General features: G+C 37.1%; 1 protein-coding gene and 1 non-coding gene across 3 annotated transcripts; both read right to left on the bottom strand.

The window, feature by feature from the left end:
* Positions 1–2,121: 2,121 nt before the first annotated feature.
* LOC113463209 lies at positions 2,122–2,241 on the bottom strand. The gene has a single exon (XR_003387072.1). It is a non-coding gene; the product is annotated as a U5 spliceosomal RNA (small nuclear RNA).
* Positions 2,242–2,944: 703 nt separating this feature from the next.
* LOC103714575 (probable plastid-lipid-associated protein 3, chloroplastic) lies at positions 2,945–14,250 on the bottom strand. Of its 2 annotated transcripts, none has more exons than XM_008801867.3 (3): positions 13,492–14,247; positions 6,012–6,207; positions 2,945–3,510 (listed from the first exon to the last, which is right to left on the bottom strand). In XM_008801867.3, exons 1-3 carry the CDS (start codon positions 14,184–14,186, stop codon positions 3,193–3,195), a joined length of 1,209 nt encoding a protein of 402 aa, XP_008800089.1. In that variant the 5' UTR covers positions 14,187–14,247; the 3' UTR covers positions 2,945–3,192. The 2 variants fall into 2 exon arrangements, with proteins under 2 accessions (XP_008800089.1, XP_008800090.1); XM_008801868.3 differs by having other exon boundaries at positions 3,238–3,560; positions 13,492–14,250.
* Positions 14,251–17,933: the final 3,683 nt, after the last annotated feature.

The raw sequence follows: 17,933 nt of genomic DNA, 5'->3' as shown, positions 1-17,933 counted from the left end.
CTGGTTTCAATATGCTTTAGTGGTATATGCTTTAACTCATGGAGACCTTGGTTAGAGTTCGAAACCAATATTGCTCCTTCAGTCTTAATCCGCATTAGATGCTCATCAATAAAACATATGCAAAATATTGGGCTTTATTATTTCGGCTGAATCAAGATATTATAAGATGGCTAATTCATTATAATACAATTGTGAAGAATTTTAATTTCACAGCAGGTGTGCTAACACTTAAATATAAAATGAATCTCCAAAACAATATTTGGCTGCCATTTCAATACCATAGACACTAAACTTGGTCCATATTTGTAAGCATCCTGCCTTTAGCAAGCATAGTCATTAGAATCAGACTGGGCACTGATTCAGCCAGGAATCCACTGTAGTGGCTCACTGGTTCAATGATTAGATCAACAATTAGACCAGACATATTTTCTGAAAAATGAAACAATAAATTATAATACTTTTTCCCCGGTTCTTCCTCTTTCAGTCACAAGGGCTTCCATTCTTTCTGATTTTCTCAAACTTCGTACATTTTTTTGGGTTCTGTTATGGAGGTCTGTTTCCAACTTGAAAACATTCTTGGGCATTTTTCTAAAAAGATTCGGGACCCATTAGATTGAGATCTCTAGCACCTGCCATGGTCTCAAAGCCCTATCAGGGTAGGAAACTAGTTTTGGCTGGACCCGCTTTATCTAATTTTTATATCTGAATTTGATTTAAGAACCTCATTCATTTCTCTCAATAGGCTGGAGGCGATTATCGGAGTCAGGCTGGAGGCTGGAGAGGGGGAGGCAGGGGCAAAGGAGGAGGTTAGAGCCGGAGGTGCGAGAGAGTGGGGGAAGGGGGGTGGACCCGCGGATGCGACATAAATCTCTTCCCCTGGATCCTCATCATTGTATATTGTAGATTCATAAAATAATTTGCTATCAAAAAAAAAGGAAAAAGATGGAGGTAAAAGCCTTGAAGGATTTTGGTGCCATAAAAATGGAAATCATCCGGGGATGCTCATTATGGGCACATAATAAATTCATCGGATCCAGAAATTTAATTGGTTCTATAATTAACTAAACCCATGCAAGGTAATAAATCTTATTAGAGCACCAGCTAATTTATAACATATGGCAAGAGGACAATTCATGAAGATTTAATAAAATCCCTATATTATTCCTAGATTTTTGTATATACTAGCAAGTGATTTTAAAGACTATGGATTATGGGTTTTTTTCAAACAAATAAAAAAAAGCATGAGAATTACAGCAAATAAAGCGGAAATTCTCTCTTTTTTTCTGAAAGAGAGGGAATTGCTAGATAAAAGGAAACTACACATGAAATTAGTCAATCATGGCTCTTGTTACCAGAGAGAAAAAACTACCTCTTGAAAAAAAAAATGGATTAAAATATTAGTAGAACATAGGGCCTGCAATATCTGAAAAAGATGATGCAGTAAACTCGTATTAACAAAAAAATATTAAAATAAGTAAAGTTCAGAGATGGAGTAAACAAGAAAGTTGCCATTATCGTAGATAAATAATCATGCAAGCATTTCCCAAATTAAGAATCAATAAACTAGATCCAGAAAATGAGGTATTCGAGTTCTAGTTGGTTACTAAATTTTGCTAATATTGTCTTATAAAAAAATACAATAAGGTACTCAAGTTCTATTTGGTGCTCTTAAAAAAAAAAAAATTATTTAGAATTTGTTTGAAAAATTCAGTAAAATTAGACTGAATTTCTTATTAGATTCATGAAGTAGGCAATTCATTTGGATAAGACTCATATAAATACATCTCTCAGCTCCATTTCTATGGAAGGAAAAAAAAAAAACCTTTTCTACAATCGAGCATATGTACAAACATGGAATTTAAGCTAAAATTAGAATGGATATTTAGAAGAATATGAGCTTTAGAAGAATATGAACAGACCTTTAGAAAATTTTCCAAACATACTCTTAACCTGCCAAATAACCTTCCAGGTAGGATATCTTGGAATATTAAAACTGCTGGTAGGGACAATTTCATCCAAACTCAATTCTTTTCTCTTTCAGTATTTCACTGTTATAAAGAGTTGAATTCACCAATAATTAAGTATTCAATAATAAAATATTTAAAGAATATTTGTTAGGGCCCCTCCCCAGATAGAGAAGTAGCCCTCCAAAAATTGGCGTATGCTGCTTAATGTGGCGAGCACACGGTATTCTTTAGTAAAAGGCGAAAGAATAGTTCGCTCTGTGCCCGCCACGCAGCTGCGTGTTTTGCTCACCGTGCAGCCCACTCGCTATAACGTCTTGCAGCCTTTGGAGGCTTGTTTTGCTATCCGATGTGGGACTAAATCTTTATTATTGTATCTAAAAATCAAATCGTGAAGCCCCTTTATTGTAGCGGTGGAGCCCACTGATCAGTGGAGGAGCATGGTTTAGCGACATCAAACCACCAAACACGAATCAACATAGACTGTACCAAATCCAAATGAACCGCTAACCGCTAGGCTCAGGCTTTCACGATGTCATACAAAATAATTAAAAAGGCTTTTTCCTTCTTGAAATAGGATCATCACATCATCAAGGAACAAAAATAATTAAAAATATCACACCATTTAAGACTTTTTTTTCATCACGAAGAAATCTAGACACCTAAATCATGTAGTGCGCATTATGAAATGAGAGATTTATTTGATGATTTCAAAAAGCTACAGGTAATAATGGAATGGGGCTTCTCCCAGTGGTCATAACCTTCTACCTCGCAACCTGGGTTCAAGACTTGGGTGGTAATGTGGCATATCCCCAAGTAGGTAGATATGTTGCATTATATGATGGCAGATTGTTTTCAACATGATAAGAACCTTATTTTGTTCAAGAGAGATTAAAAAACTGATTGCAGACGACAATGCTATCCTTGTATAATAAGGGTACTCTGAAGAGCTGTGGTTATTTCTGATGGCACTTCCAAGATGAATCAAAATTGAACAGTTCATGATATGATCATTTGAGTGTTAAGGCAACTATACATGGAGCTGAGGACTCCATCAGTATTCAGTATTGACAGATCCCATATAATTAGCTAAAAAATCATTTTATGAGAGAATCCCTAATATTTGCTTCATGACAATAAAACATGTTAAAGAAAGCAGGATGGTAGGCCTCAAACTGGATTGATGCATGAATGATGTGAAGCAACAAAATCATCTTCCAAATAACTTTCATGACAGCTGATCCAGCAGAGGGCTCCCTTCTTTTGCCAGAACAAACAAACCCCCGTCGCCTCTTGAAATTCTAAAATCTTGATCAAGGTAAGTTGTTAGAAGCCAGGACTGAGCACTGTTTCCAGGAAGTGGGACTTTAAGAGGTGGCTGGCCAGAGATAGCACGTGTAATGTTTGCAATGTTTTCTTGTACAGGGTTCAACGTCTGTTGAACAGGTTTCAGGTCAATCAACTGCCCAAAAATATTTACTTTTTCAGGTAGATCCACAGTTGATGATATCTCCGGAGGTTGAAAAGTTCCTTCCTTGAACTGGACCTGTCAAAGGATGACAGACTTTCAGGTAGAGATTCATAGGTATACCTGAGCTGAGCGATGACCAGAAATGTGTAAGGACCAAGCATGATGTTAAACAAGGAAAAGACATACGGAGAATTTGAAGACCAAATAGTCAGAGTAAACAATATTCACTGGGCTAGCAATAAATACACACCATAAGCTCTTAAAAGCAAAATTTCACATTCATGCAATTTCATAAACACTGACGACTCGTGTCAGTTTGTGCATGTATGTTAAAAAAATATTCAGGTACAAATCAGAAAGAAATTTTGGACTAATGCAGGTATAAAATCACAGAAGATTTGTATATGGTGTCTAAAATATCACCCTCTTTTGCTGCAAGTATACATAGCACTGTTTATCAACTGATTTGATTCCTCCATTTAGCATAACTAGATGAAAAGCAAAAGGTCGGTATAGGTTGCTATTATCAAACTGATCACACACCGTTTTGAAATTTATAAAAATGTACTTCCAATCATTCTTATCGACAAAGAGTACGATAACAATGAAGTACATTATTTTGCAGTATCGTGTAAAAGGGCCAGGTACAACCTGGTCCGAGATCCCATGTTAGCCCAGTGCTAAACCCATCAAGACCATGCCTGAGCCACATTTCAAATCAGTAGAGATATACCCACGTCCAAACTGCACTAGAGTAGAGCTGATCATTGGCCAGGCTTGGGCATAGAAAACGTCAAAATTTAAATAAACCTGGCCCGAAGCTTGACTAAAAATGAACATAGTTTACGCCCGAGGCCCGGCCCATGATTAGCTCTACACTGCAGCTAAAACCACCAGTACCACATTGGTTCCTGTTTGAAACCAGCCCAAATATTCCAAGTGCACTTTAGCCAAAGTTTATACATTTTGCCAAACCAGGCCAAACTAAGAAGCAGGGCTAACTAGATTTTTTAGAGTCCTCAGCCCAAGACTGGCTTGAACAACTACAGAGCTACTTGGGCTTAGGCCTGGTGCAAGGACAACTACAGAGCCTGAGACCAAGCTAGAGCCCAAACTTTTCCAGACCAAGTCTTTGGGCCAATTGTGTCAGGCCAAACATTGCCAGCCATAAGGAAAAAAAGTGAATGATTTAGGTAATCTCCCTGGTTAGGTTTCATATGTTTCTTCTTTTTCTCTTTTTCATTATTTTCATTTAATTGCACAAATATGTGAGTGGGATATTAGCACGCATTTTTATTAAGAAAATTGCTAGTAATTGTAATTTGCATCCTTGCTGTCCTCTTTATGTTTGCTTCTCACATTTTGAATATTAAATAAGTAAAAAAATAAAATATTATTAATGTTTTTGGATAGAAAAATTGAACAAAAGCAACATTACTGATTAAGATTGCAATTAAGATGAACATAATCCTTCACATCAAACATTGCCATAAACCATGTCAGTCTAAACTCTTTTCAGATCTTAGTAACTCTTGCTTTCATGAACTTAAACAGCAGCCCATAAAGTCAATCCCCCGAGTTGCCAACCAACATCCTCGGGTAAAATTCTATCCTGTCTAAAGCTAACTTGGCCATGGCACCCATTTTTGAAGGTTGGCATCTGGTTGATAAGTACTAAATTCTCCCACCTTCTTAACCAAAGTTGTGCACTATAGCTGATTACTTTTTGATAGTGAATGGCTTGGATTGTGAGAATGATGATAGTGATGCTAACAAAACCACCTCACTGTACATAATCCTATTATGTTTGCACAAGCTCAATCATTTATGTAGCTTTTCTAAATATTACTGTTGTTCTTTGGCTTATTGAGTTAACCAAACCAGAAACAAAAGAAGTCGATTGCATAAGTCTCAAACTCTTATTTTGATCAATCATGGGTTTTATATTATTTTTTTTGCTTTTGAAGTTCACATTCCTGTAACAACAGCAACCAATTATTTCATTTTAAATGCTGCATGTATCCTTAAAATGAGAAATATTTACATTTATATTTTTTTATGAAATGAGAACAGTTTCCAGGTTTCACCAAATGAGACAGATAAGGCATGAAGCATCCATCCAGTCTTGCATTGTCTCAGCTACACATCCAGATAGATACCACAGCCTATGTGCCTGGGGAATAACGAGCCAAATTCACTCATGAAGAAAGCTTCAGAAATTTGAATCACATATGAAAGAGTTATAATCATTCAAAAGTCCTAATTACCAATCGCTTATGCCTATCCTATATTATGTTATAGCTGATAGATGAACTAGCATCGAAACAAATTATGTAGGTAAAAATGTTATTTACTTGAGTATTGAGAATATCCACTCAAGACATATGCCGATTATCCATTTCTGCATTAGTGTTTATTTCTGTTAACGAGGAAAGGCCAGTAATCATAGAAGCAATAAACCAGATAATTGATATCAACTCACAGACGCACAAGCAATTGGTCACAAATAAAACATTCAAATATAAAGATCCACCCGAAAAGCCTTCCCGCATGAATATTACTACAATGTTGGATACCTGTATCCTTGATGGGCTCCGAACTTCAAATGAAGCTGATGCACTAAAGGAGAAAGTGGCAAATGGGCTGGAGAGCATTGTGGCATTGACTATAGTCATATTTTTAGTGTCAATTGCCTGAGATATCTTCTTAATTTTCAATAATGGTGTTGCCCCGACTGCTAGAAGAGGTAAAAGCTCAGAAAATGCTGTGTACCTGAACCAAAGCCAACCATAATCAGCTATGTAGAAAAGATAATGCCATCTGATCTCTTAAATAGCAATAATGCAATAGAAAGTATTCAGTAAAGAATGGGTCAGGGGAGAAACAAAAGGTCAAGAAATTTAACATGGGAGAGGCAGCCAATATGATACCTAGTTCTTTGTATTGAATAAATATCAAGTGAAATATGAAACAGTGCATGTGCATGTCTATGACACTACATGGCTTTCTATGTTTCAACTCATCAGCCAATTATGAATAGAAAATGGTGCTTAGCACATTCCATCTTCCATTTGGATTGAAAGAATGAAGAGACTATGTACAGACTGGAAGATGAACTAGTTCCACATAAGAGAACTCATCTTATAATGTTGAATTTGAAATTAAAAGTTGTGTTTGGTCTACACAATATTTTTTTTAATTCAACAAAGAAATGAGCATGCCAAAACCATTGGTGGTGCATCAGCAGTAATTTCCAATCACACTTGTCAAAACCTGTACTTGCACACGTACACCAGTGCATAACTGTGCATTTGAACTTCATCATTGACTCAAAAAGGCACCTCTTTGAGACAGATGTGGTGCATCCTAGGTGCATATGATGATGAAAGCCAAACAATGATCTTTGGCCTAAAATATATTGTGCCCAAAATCTTTTAACCAGTTCCTATTTTATTTATTATCCCAGATCTCGTAGTCACCTTTTCTTCTCCTTAGGGCAGTACCTCCCAACATGATTGATCTGTTTGGATCTTGATCCATGATAGCCTATTTATTGATTTTGACGATTGGAACTCTCTATGAAAGGAAAAAGGGGTGCTTCCAATCGGGAGTAACCACTAGTGATAGGGCAAAGAGGGGAAGGACATAGGAAAGATGGAAGCCTACATTCACACAGTGTTGTGGCACAGGACAGGGTGCATGCTCAACAAGAACTGATTTGAGATAGTTCAGACCAAGCCAACGAGAGTAAACTCAGTCACCTGGCATTGTAATTATTCAAAGCTTGTTTTAGAACACAGAACATTTGGTAATTCGTAAGGGCCTATTTGGATGCCAGATCCTATTTTCTGGTGATAACGTATCAATGCTCTGTGGGAAATAACACCGAGAAAGAAGCAATGGTTAAAGAAAATTTAAAGATCACTGAGAGTCCATTGAATCCACAATCTATAAAACATATGGATAAGATAAAACACCTTTTCAATGGAATGGATTGTCCAGAAATAGTGGGATCAGGACTCTCCATTCTCCACCGCAGCCTGTAACCTCCTCTGCATGGTCATTGTTCACCGAGAAATACACAAGGGCCTCAAGCAGATCTTATCACCGGATAAAATACTTGGCCATCTGAAAGGGCCCTAAGAGATTTGGTGCTACACATGAAAGCATTAGGTGCACCATGCATTTCACACTTCACCATGACATCATGGCACCTTTCTGAGGCATGTCATATGCAGCCTAGATGCAAGACCTGGCACAAAGCAAGCTTCATGCTCAGCCTGTCCTGGCTTGGACTAGACATGAATAGGGCATATATGAAATGACATTGCACAGTAGATGTGTTCAAGAGGGGCCTTGTTTGAAGCAAGGGGAAAATAATTTATGCACATAAACTCCATTATATTGGTCAAACATGAGTGTAGAATCTTAGATCATACATGAAGGCTAGAGCTATGTGTGTAACCAACCATATATGTGAATAAGCTCAAGTTTGTCAAACATCTCTAGGCAAGCTAATTTAGTTACCAATGGTAAAAGGGTTAACTTGTGTAGGGTAGGTGGCTTCATTGGTGGAACACATGCAGGCAGAACATTGAGATACTAACAAGTGAATAAGCCATTTCAAGGCTGTGGATTCCCAAGACGAGTACAAGAAACCCCTACACATGAAAACAAGCATATGACAAGTTCTTCCTTCTATTCTTTGGCTCAGTCATGTGGCTGGTTATTTGAATTGCTGGATACGCCTGATACCTAGGGCTCATGTTGTTTGTGTACGAAGTCTAGTCTATAGATAGGAGTCTCGCAGGCATGCATACTATACACTAAAACTTGATTGGCTGAGTTAAAAATCAAGCAGCCAATGCACTTCAAGCTGATGAGTTGCTAGAATGAGCAATTCTTTGCCAATGGTTTAGGGCCCAAAAACATATATCACAGGCCTCATGTAAGTCCCCTGTCTATCACCATGTCACACACCTAAGGTAGATCAGTAACCCATCATCTTTCAAGCCCCGTTTTCATATATCTCAATATACCAAAGCCTAACTAAAAGGCCTACCATGATATCCTTGCTTTCTAGTGACTAGAAATTTCTAATTCTGAGCAATCTAGTTGACTCTCCAAAGCCCAAAAGGCCTACAAAGCATTTAATTTTCTTTCTTAGACTCATTTCCCCACGTTCTCTAGGTTCTTCAAACCAAACTTAGCTAGTTTTAAGTAGAGCTGACAACATGATGGTGGGCAAGAAAGTTTTAAAGACAACATAAATACTTATGCATTTCAAACCACCTACATGAAAACAAATTTTTTAAAACTAGCATAGAATTGTTACTTCATTCGTTCAATTACCGCTTTATTTCAAAATGGTTTACCTATAATAAGTTATCTAGCACAGATAGTTTATTTAGGAGAATTTTAATTAGTAACATTACCAGTATTGCATATTTATCTATTCGCATTCCAAATTTGAACTTGAGTGCTTGAAAAGATTTGAATCAATGAACAATCATCAATAGTCAGTGTATTATCTACTGAGACAAGAATCACTTGTCTAAAGGACTAGTTTGCAGTCTTTATTTAAGATAAAAGATGAATGTCCTTGTTTGCCACTTGTCTTAGCAAAGGGAGAACTTGTAAATGGTTAGAGGTTATCTTTCTTTTGAAACTGGAGAAATTTCCATTTGGTGAATCCATTCCAAACCCTCACTTCATTTCGTATCCAAGTAAGAAAGACTTAGTCAAAAGGAAAAAAATAAGTAAGACAAAGGGATATTTTGAATGGGAATTTACTCCTAGAATGTGAGGAATGAAGAGTGAGTATGATAGTCCTTGAAATTAATTTAGGGACTATATTTTAGGCAGCTGAATTTTTTTTTTTTATGTAGACTTGGGGTAGAAACATATGTATATATTTATTTATATGACATATAAACGTGTATAAGCATATAATGTGTGTATGCATATATATATATATATATAAATATATATATATATATGTATGCACGTATGCCTACCTGCTATGTATGTACGTATTTCTACATATGTATATGGGTGTCTACATGTAAAAACACATACAAAGAGTGTATATATTTATTTGTAGTATTAATATGTATTGATGTATGCATATGTAATAGCAAACTAAAACACAATAAACATATAGAAGCACCTAAATAAATTTAGCCATGCCCGCAGATAAAGACAGAAACTCACAGTCATCAAAGCAAGCACGCAAGCATGCACATTCTCAACCACCTACTATTTGTGTTACCTAGACGCTTGCATCCAACTCTAAAAAGCCATGCCATATGTGTAATATACATCAGATACTTGGATACTTATGAGATTTTATAGATGCTATACTTGGATACTTATGAGATTCTACAGATGCTACTTTTAAGAATTGGCCAAGATTTGAACTCTTCAGCAATGACTTCGACCTTCCATTTTCATACTAAAAGTGAGTATTCTTTCCTTTTAATGATTCACCAAGAATGTAGGTAGTAAAATAACTTTGAAAACAAGATTTGTTGAACCAGTATCGGTTGTACCGGCCGGTGATCGGTTCGATATGATACGGGTCCATATTGTACCATTCCAGGGCATACTAAAAAACAGGGAGAGGAAGGGGGGGAGGAAGAGGGAGGGCTAAAAGAAACCCTAACCCTAATCCTCAAAGCAAGCGAACAAAAGAAAGAGGATAAGGGAGAGGGCGAGAGGGAGGGAGGAAGGGAGAGAGGAAGGGGGGAGGGCCGAGCAAAATCCTAACCCTAACCCTCATAGCTAGAGAGAGAGGGAGGGTGAGGGCCAAGAGAAACCCTAACCCTTGGAGTGAGAGGAAGGGAGGGAGGGAGGACTTGCTGGAAGCCCTCATCTTGGACCATTGTGACTAACCGCCGGAGGGGAGGGGCAAGGGTGTTCGCGAGCAAGGAGGAGAGGGAGAACTCAAACATCGCGAGCGGGGAGGGAGGGGGGACTCGAACCACGTGAGGGGGGAGGGGATTTAACCGTTCAAGTAACGAATGCTGGCCATCTCAAAAATCTAGGTTGAACCGTGCTGGTCGCTGACTAATCTAGTTCAATACACCCGAACTGGCCGGTTCGGCACGATTCAGCCATCCTTGCTTTGAATTTTTTTTTTTTTTTATATTCTTAAGTTAGATGAGAAGTTTGAATGAGAAATATATATACTTAAGGATCTTGACAAATAGTATCTTCTTAATATTAATTTTAATTATGAAATAAAGAACATTAGAAGTACAAATATATAATTTAGTTAAATTAATAATTTATTCTATATATCCTCATAACTCTTTTTCCCATCCTACCAAATCAGGCACTTGGATACGCATTCAAATCTAATTCTCGTATTTGCATACATGCAACAATGCCTACGATCATATATGCACACAACATATGGCAATGAAGAGACATCTTTTTTGCCCTAGTTCCTAAGCATGGGATGTGTAGAGCATGCTTTTTGAGCACCTTGATGAAGTCACCTCACCTTGAGATAACAGAGGGGCTAAGGTTGCACCACAGGCATGTCTTTAGCAACACTAAGAAGTCATTAGTTGATTTTTATCAACACCAATTCAAATATCATAGATATATTATAATTAAAAAAAAAAGCGTTCTCCCCTCCTTCAGCTCCCCTTTTGTTCTCTTCTCCTCTCTTCTCTCATTTCTCCCCCCATAAGTACCCACCCCTCTCTTCCTCTTCTCCATTCTTGTCTAGCATGCAGCATATTTTTCTTCTATTTCCCTGTCACCTTTTTCCTTAAAAATCCTCACTTTCAATTGCTCATCTACTACCACTTGTTCCACCTTTCCATCTTCATTTCTCGTCTTCAAGAATGCTTTATAGAACTATATTCGTTCGTATCTAATATGTGGCCTGAATTTTATTTGGCTCCAATGCAAAGCAGTTAGGTTTGAATTCTAAACATGTATAATGGAAATTCTAGTTCTGGATTACACATATGCAACTTAAGTGATAGTATAAATTAAAACATTGTCGGTCATGCATCCAGAATTATAGATGCAAAGCTTACTTAAAAACCTGATAATTGTTAACTTCAACAACCATATCTCAAACTCTGCTTTTCAATATTTTTCTCACCTTAGAACTCAAAAGAAATGCATGTAACTATTAATTAAGAGTTATGTTCTATACAACACCCTAATTTAAATCTCAATCTTTATTGCTGATCAAATAATTAGATGAACTTCCATTTTGCCATAGTACCATTCAGATAGTAAATTGAGAAAATATCTAGCAATATGGCTCTCCACCACTCTGCTTAGAGATTGCCTCTTTCACTTCTTCCTCATTGAATATAGTCGCTTCCAATTTAATATCTAGTCAATCCCTTCAGCTGCAAGGCCTTTGGGTTTTTATCCCCTGGATGACTAAAATAATCTGAAAGGTGTTTCCAACTTCCTTAAATACTTCATTTTCAAATAATATAACATCTCTAATTTGATTCATTACATTCTGCGCTTCTGCTCTAGCTTTTCCTTGTGGTGGCAAAATTTGGCCCAGTCCATCAGCCAAAAACTGTGTAGGGTTATTCTTTTGACAATCCAATGAAATTCTGGTTGACTTGAACCCAATCCATTTGAGTCAAGTTCAGGTTGGCATCTGGACTCGATGGGTAACAAGGTGACTTTATGAAGGGTAAAATGAGATAGTCTTCGAATCTAGCTTAAGAAGCAAAATTTAACTCCTGTGCTACCTAAACCAAATCTTAGCAATCAAATTCCCCACTTGCCATTTCATAATGTCCTAGCTCTCTCTTTTTAACTCCTACACTTTTGTTTTGAATAATAACACTTTTATGCAGAGTCATTGTTTACATTCTAATATCAGCTTATCCCTTAATTTCTCTTTTTTCATTAAAGAAAAACTTGCCATCTTTGGGATCAATCTTGCAAAAGTTACCAAAAAAAGAAATAGGAATGACCTTATTTTCAACAGAACTTTCTTTTTTCCACCTTGTAGACTTGCTTGTAAACTTGAATATTCTCATTTGCCTTTCCAAAAGTTTTGTAACAGTCCAAACATCTTAATGATAACCTTGTATATGGTGCCTATATTATTTTGCCGAGACCTGCACTATATGACATCTTGGAAAATCATAAGAATTCCTTAATAAGATGGTTTGACAGAACTAACCTCTTATCATTAGCATCACTCTGAATAAACACGTTGTGTCATGCAAGGTTGCAGTCAAAGTGCAAGACAATCAAAAAAGAAATGTTACTTTGCCTTGATCCCACACCAGTATGCAATTTCCTCATCCTAGTTATTTATGCATTGAATGATTCAAATATGTGGATGCCTTCCCTTACAATGAGACTATAACACCATGTCAATAATTCCCAAAAGACTGCCTTCAAGTATCGAATAGTCACTTCATGTGTCAATGACTGTCACCACCTCATCCAGGGAATGAATTCTTTGGATATCCTCATCAAGCAATGAAAGATTGACGCTCTAGTATCATCAGGTTAGTAAATCTCCTACAAACATTATGTACAAAAGACACATCCAGTTGCATGAGAACATGTTCCAATTTTACAATGTAACAAATACATTTTCCTAAATATTAAATTATATTTCTCATATTATCAGAGGCCGAGCCTTGTTGCAACAGTAAGGTTTCTCCATTATGACCTAGGTGTGATAGTAATGAAACATAGAATCAGCCTCTCCGCACACAAGAGTAAGGCTGCAAATGTTTGACCCTTCCCATACCATGCCGTAGCGTACATGCCATGATTGTAAACTGTTGTTGATTTCATCCACATTCTTGCTGAAAATAGTTCAGCACTGTATCTACAGGTATGTTACATACGGATTTGTGATTAGTAACAGTTGTATGTCCCAAAGGATTGCACACTATCAAACGTTCCTTACTTTTCTATATATCAAAACTCTAAAAATTAGCACCAATATAACCATACTTTGGAGGAAAAAAAAAACAAATTATAGTACCTAGGTTTCTTTAAAACAGAGCAAAAATATAACAGTAATAATGTCAAACAACTCACAGCAGGATCCAGTTTCCATCAAGAAGCTCCGGTGACGTAGTCGGTGCTCGAGTTGGATTCTCCGCTTCCAGTTGGTTGACCAGCTCCAAGATCTCGGCCCGGACCTCCGCCGACGCCCTCAAACCAAAATCTGTCCCGTATAAAGTATCAACCAGGCACCGCTTCAAGTCGCCAAGCTTGTCGGACGGCACCGGACTGCCATTCCCCGATATATACCCCATTCCTCCTGATCCCGGCTCTTTCCCCCACTCGTCCTCGTCCATGGGGGTATCGGCGTCCGACAGCGGCTCCGGCTCCGGCTCCGCCTCCTCCCCCCACTCGTCTACGATTCGGGCCGCCGCGCCAGCCTTCCCTTGCTCTCTCCCCCATTCATCCTCGTCCTTGGGCGGATCCGCCTCCGAGGGCGGCTCGGCCTCCGGCTCGGCCTTCTCCCCCCACTCATCGGAGATTCCCGCCGGCTCGGGGGAGCGGTCTTCGTCATTCGACGAGTTAGAGATGGAGATTCTTCTCCGACGTCGGCCGCGACCTTCGCCGGGGACGGCGGAGGGGGAGGAGAAGCAGATGATGCGAGGGTTCCGCGAGGCGAAAGAGAAGGGAACGGAGGGGGATGGGGAGCGGAGAGAGAGGAGGCGATAGAGGGGTTTAGGGTTTAGAGAGAAGAGGTAGGGGTGAGAGGAAGCGAGAAGACCAGACATTGTGGTAGCCCGTCGGGAGGGAGCAAGCTCTGCGGCGCTAGTTAGTTACGGGACCAAAAAAAATCTCTTGAAAAAAACAGAACGGATGAAAGTGAACGGATGATCCGCCCCGATCCATTATCCGAATATATCTATTAAGATATTAATTTAAGCATGCAGCTAATATCTATATTACTTTATATTTTTAAATAAAAAATAAATATAAATATAGATAAATAATTATTATCTAAATATCTAAATGTATTTATAATTTTATTTAATTTTATATAGTAATCATGATTTTTTTAAACAAATAAATGATAACATGCTATTAACTTAATTTATCTTTTACTTAGCATTTCTTTTAAATTTATGGTCATAAAATTTAACTATTAAACTAATATCCATATTTATATCCATGCTTCTATTATTCAATATATATCTATATCTATATCCGTTTAAAATAAATATAAAAAAAAAAATTTCATTCGACTAACATCTGTATCTATATCTATATTCATCTAATATAAGAAATATGGATATTTATATATTGGTATTCGATCCATATTTGATCCGATTTCAGCCTTAACATAAGCGTTTTGAGTCAGTTTAGGTCATGCTCTCATATGTTTTCATTTAATAAATAAATAAAAAATTTATTGGAGGAGAAAACTTTCACCGCAAAAGGCCATGCATGTTCCCCCATCGAAAATAGATGTTTGTCGTCATCTCTCAATTCATCATGTTTGGCATGAAAATATAATAAGTAACAACCATCTATTGTCAAGATGAATGATATGTCGTCTATACAAACATGCATAACCAAAACACATGGAGCAAAGAATTAAAGCATGGAGAGTAACGCCATAGATTCCTAGTCACTTAGTAATCTGCTAGCTCGCTCTCTTTTTTTTCTTAGAGTGGCTATTTTGTATGGCCCTTGAGTATACACATCCTCTAGCATCAATCATACAAATATCTTGCAATCTCGATAGCAACGATGCCGATGTGACTGGCCACAAAGGATGCCATACAATCGGCTACATTGTTGCCCTCCCCATACGTATGTCTAATCACACATGAGATGCAACTCGATACAGGTCTCTAGATAGCTGCCAATAGTGAAAGGATGTATCTTGAATCCCGATACTCCATCCCAGCTCTGATCCATGAAGCGATTGTTCTAGAATCCTTTTTCAGAACTATGTTGTCGGCCCACAAAACTGCAATGGTATGAGTGAGGCCCTCCCATGCAACTCTTAGCTCAATGAGTAGCATAGACGTGTCATACAATAGGCGGCCTCTCACCGAAGTTAACTCGGAGGAAGCTAGAGAGTGGAAGATCCCAAGCGAAATGAACCATACGATGCGCATAAGCTATAGGTTTTGGACCCTAGATTTTCCCACCTATCAAGATCCTCTCCAAACAGGCGACCCAAATGAAATATGAAGCATCAATCATGGCTCTCATCGCAACCACCAAGGGGCCCTCCGCCGCACTCTCAAACAATCTTCTGTTTTTAGCCATCCAAATATGGTAGTCAGTATAACACAAAAAAACTGGCCCTCGATCTGTATATCCTCCCTCATTTATATGTAGGAAAATCTGAAGATTCCAAGGCCTGATCGTGGTGGACAAGATGTAGGCTAAGATGGGAAGGCTAGATTGCTCTTTTGACATAGTGAAAGAGGATCAATATCATTGTTGCTAAGATGAGCCATAACATGTCAGCATCATGCAAACTTTTCATATGGACCATGATATCAAATATTAATAAATAGATTATAATCAATATTTTGATCCTTATTATCTTCTTATAATCTAATATCATAAAATTCTGACAAATGTATTATGAATTTCTAATTAATTACTTTTAAATTTCAAAATATTTATAATTAATAAATATTTAAAAATGTTATTTTTATATAGTAATTAAATTTGAGGTCACTATGTTTGCTGATATTTTATTATCTTCCTAGAATATTGAACAAGATCTCGAAATATCTCAAGCTTCTTTTATAGACGCCAATCTATTTTTCAACCAAAAAAATCCGTAATCTTGGTCTCTCTCTGCCTCAAGCATTCACAAAGATTGCCGAGAACTCTAGGTTTAGAAAACTTGGAACCCTTGGGCATCTGAGTGGGACGGAGAGTTGATTATAACTTGTATGAAATGAATGTATCCATGATAATGTGTTATATATTTGTTAGCTAATTAACAATGATTGTATGCATTGTTTTAGGCAATTGACTATCTTTTTTGACTTGCTCCTTTGAAATGCATGATATACTTGTTTAGTGTTATATGTGCATTTTTTTCCGACTAGATCATCACTAAGCTATAGCCGCTATCAAGCCGAAAAACAGAACCTCTACTTTTTGAAGGCATGGAGGTGAGCTTTCATGGTTATTGGCATGAGAAGAACCATCATCTAAAAAACAGAAAGGAGAATTAGATGGTAATTAAGGCATTAGCAACCTTCAATGGGCGACCATATATGTGGTTAGTCTTGCAAGGGATAATATATATAAAAATAATTAATGGTCCAATTTAGAATCTATAAAAATAGCTAGATTGGCTACACTTGAGTGGATCTCCACCCAGATCATGTCATATTTGTATTGGACCATGAAAGTCCCACATCGATGATCTAAACTAGTAGATCAGATCTATTATCTCTAAATTACTTACATATAAAAAATCATATAATATGGAGATCCTTAACCGATGCATCAGATACTCGACAAATTGGATAGTCTGAATAATATCAAATTATATATATATATATATATTATATATTTAATTACTTGATGCATATGATAGGGTCTATCATATAATTTTTGGTATGTAAGTAGTTTCGAGATAATAGATCATATCTAATGGCTTGGATTATCGATATGAGACTTCCATTGTTTGATTTAGATTTGATCGAATCCGAGTGGAGATCTGTTTGGGTATAGCCAAATTCAGCTCCCTATAAATATATATATCTTTTGATTTTGCGTACGGTGATTGCAGCATGGTTCAACGGTTAGTATGTAGATTTAGGAAACAAAAGTTTTGCAATAAGTCCTCTTTTAGTTCATTAATTATTTTTAAATTTAGTTTCTGTTTTCAGATTGCAAAATTATCCTAGCATCACTATATGAAACAGGACAGATGAAAATTTGACAGTATGTTCCTCTGTAGTTCCCTAATTATGTTTAGATACACCATTGTATATAAACTCCAATAATCGGCCATTGAACTTAATTGAGAATACTAGGTTAATGACCACATTTATTGTTGAATTCTGAAGAATGCAAGTTTTATATAACCTAGGCATCAACAATTCGATTGAACATGGTGAAGGACACTCAAACCATGATGAAAGTTTGTGTGCATATTTTTAATATTTTAAGCATGCTGGGTATATAAATTCTGAGACCTACACCTTTTTTTCCCCCAAGATCTTTGTATAGACTCATCTAATGATTAAAATAGTTAAACATGAATTTTCTAGATAGGTCAAGGCCAGAACGTTGGGTTTGCCCAAAATTGAACCCAACCTTAGCCAGTGAGACTTGATCTAACTCAATCCAGATCTTAATTAAATGAACTTTTTTTTTCTTTTTTTTTCTAGGTTAATTAAAAAATCAACTTTTGCTCATTACTTGAGGAAAATCATAAGGTAAAGTTAGGTGGATCTAAAAGTTTTGGTCCACCCTCTTCTTTCTCCAATCTCCACAGGCCAATCTTCGAGCCCCATTGACTAGCATTCAACCAA

Source organism: Phoenix dactylifera, chromosome 2 (assembly GCF_009389715.1).
Source record: "Phoenix dactylifera cultivar Barhee BC4 chromosome 2, palm_55x_up_171113_PBpolish2nd_filt_p, whole genome shotgun sequence".
NCBI classification, from domain to species: domain Eukaryota; kingdom Viridiplantae; phylum Streptophyta; class Magnoliopsida; order Arecales; family Arecaceae; genus Phoenix; species Phoenix dactylifera.
This window is presented reverse-complemented; position numbering and strand designations above follow the sequence as displayed.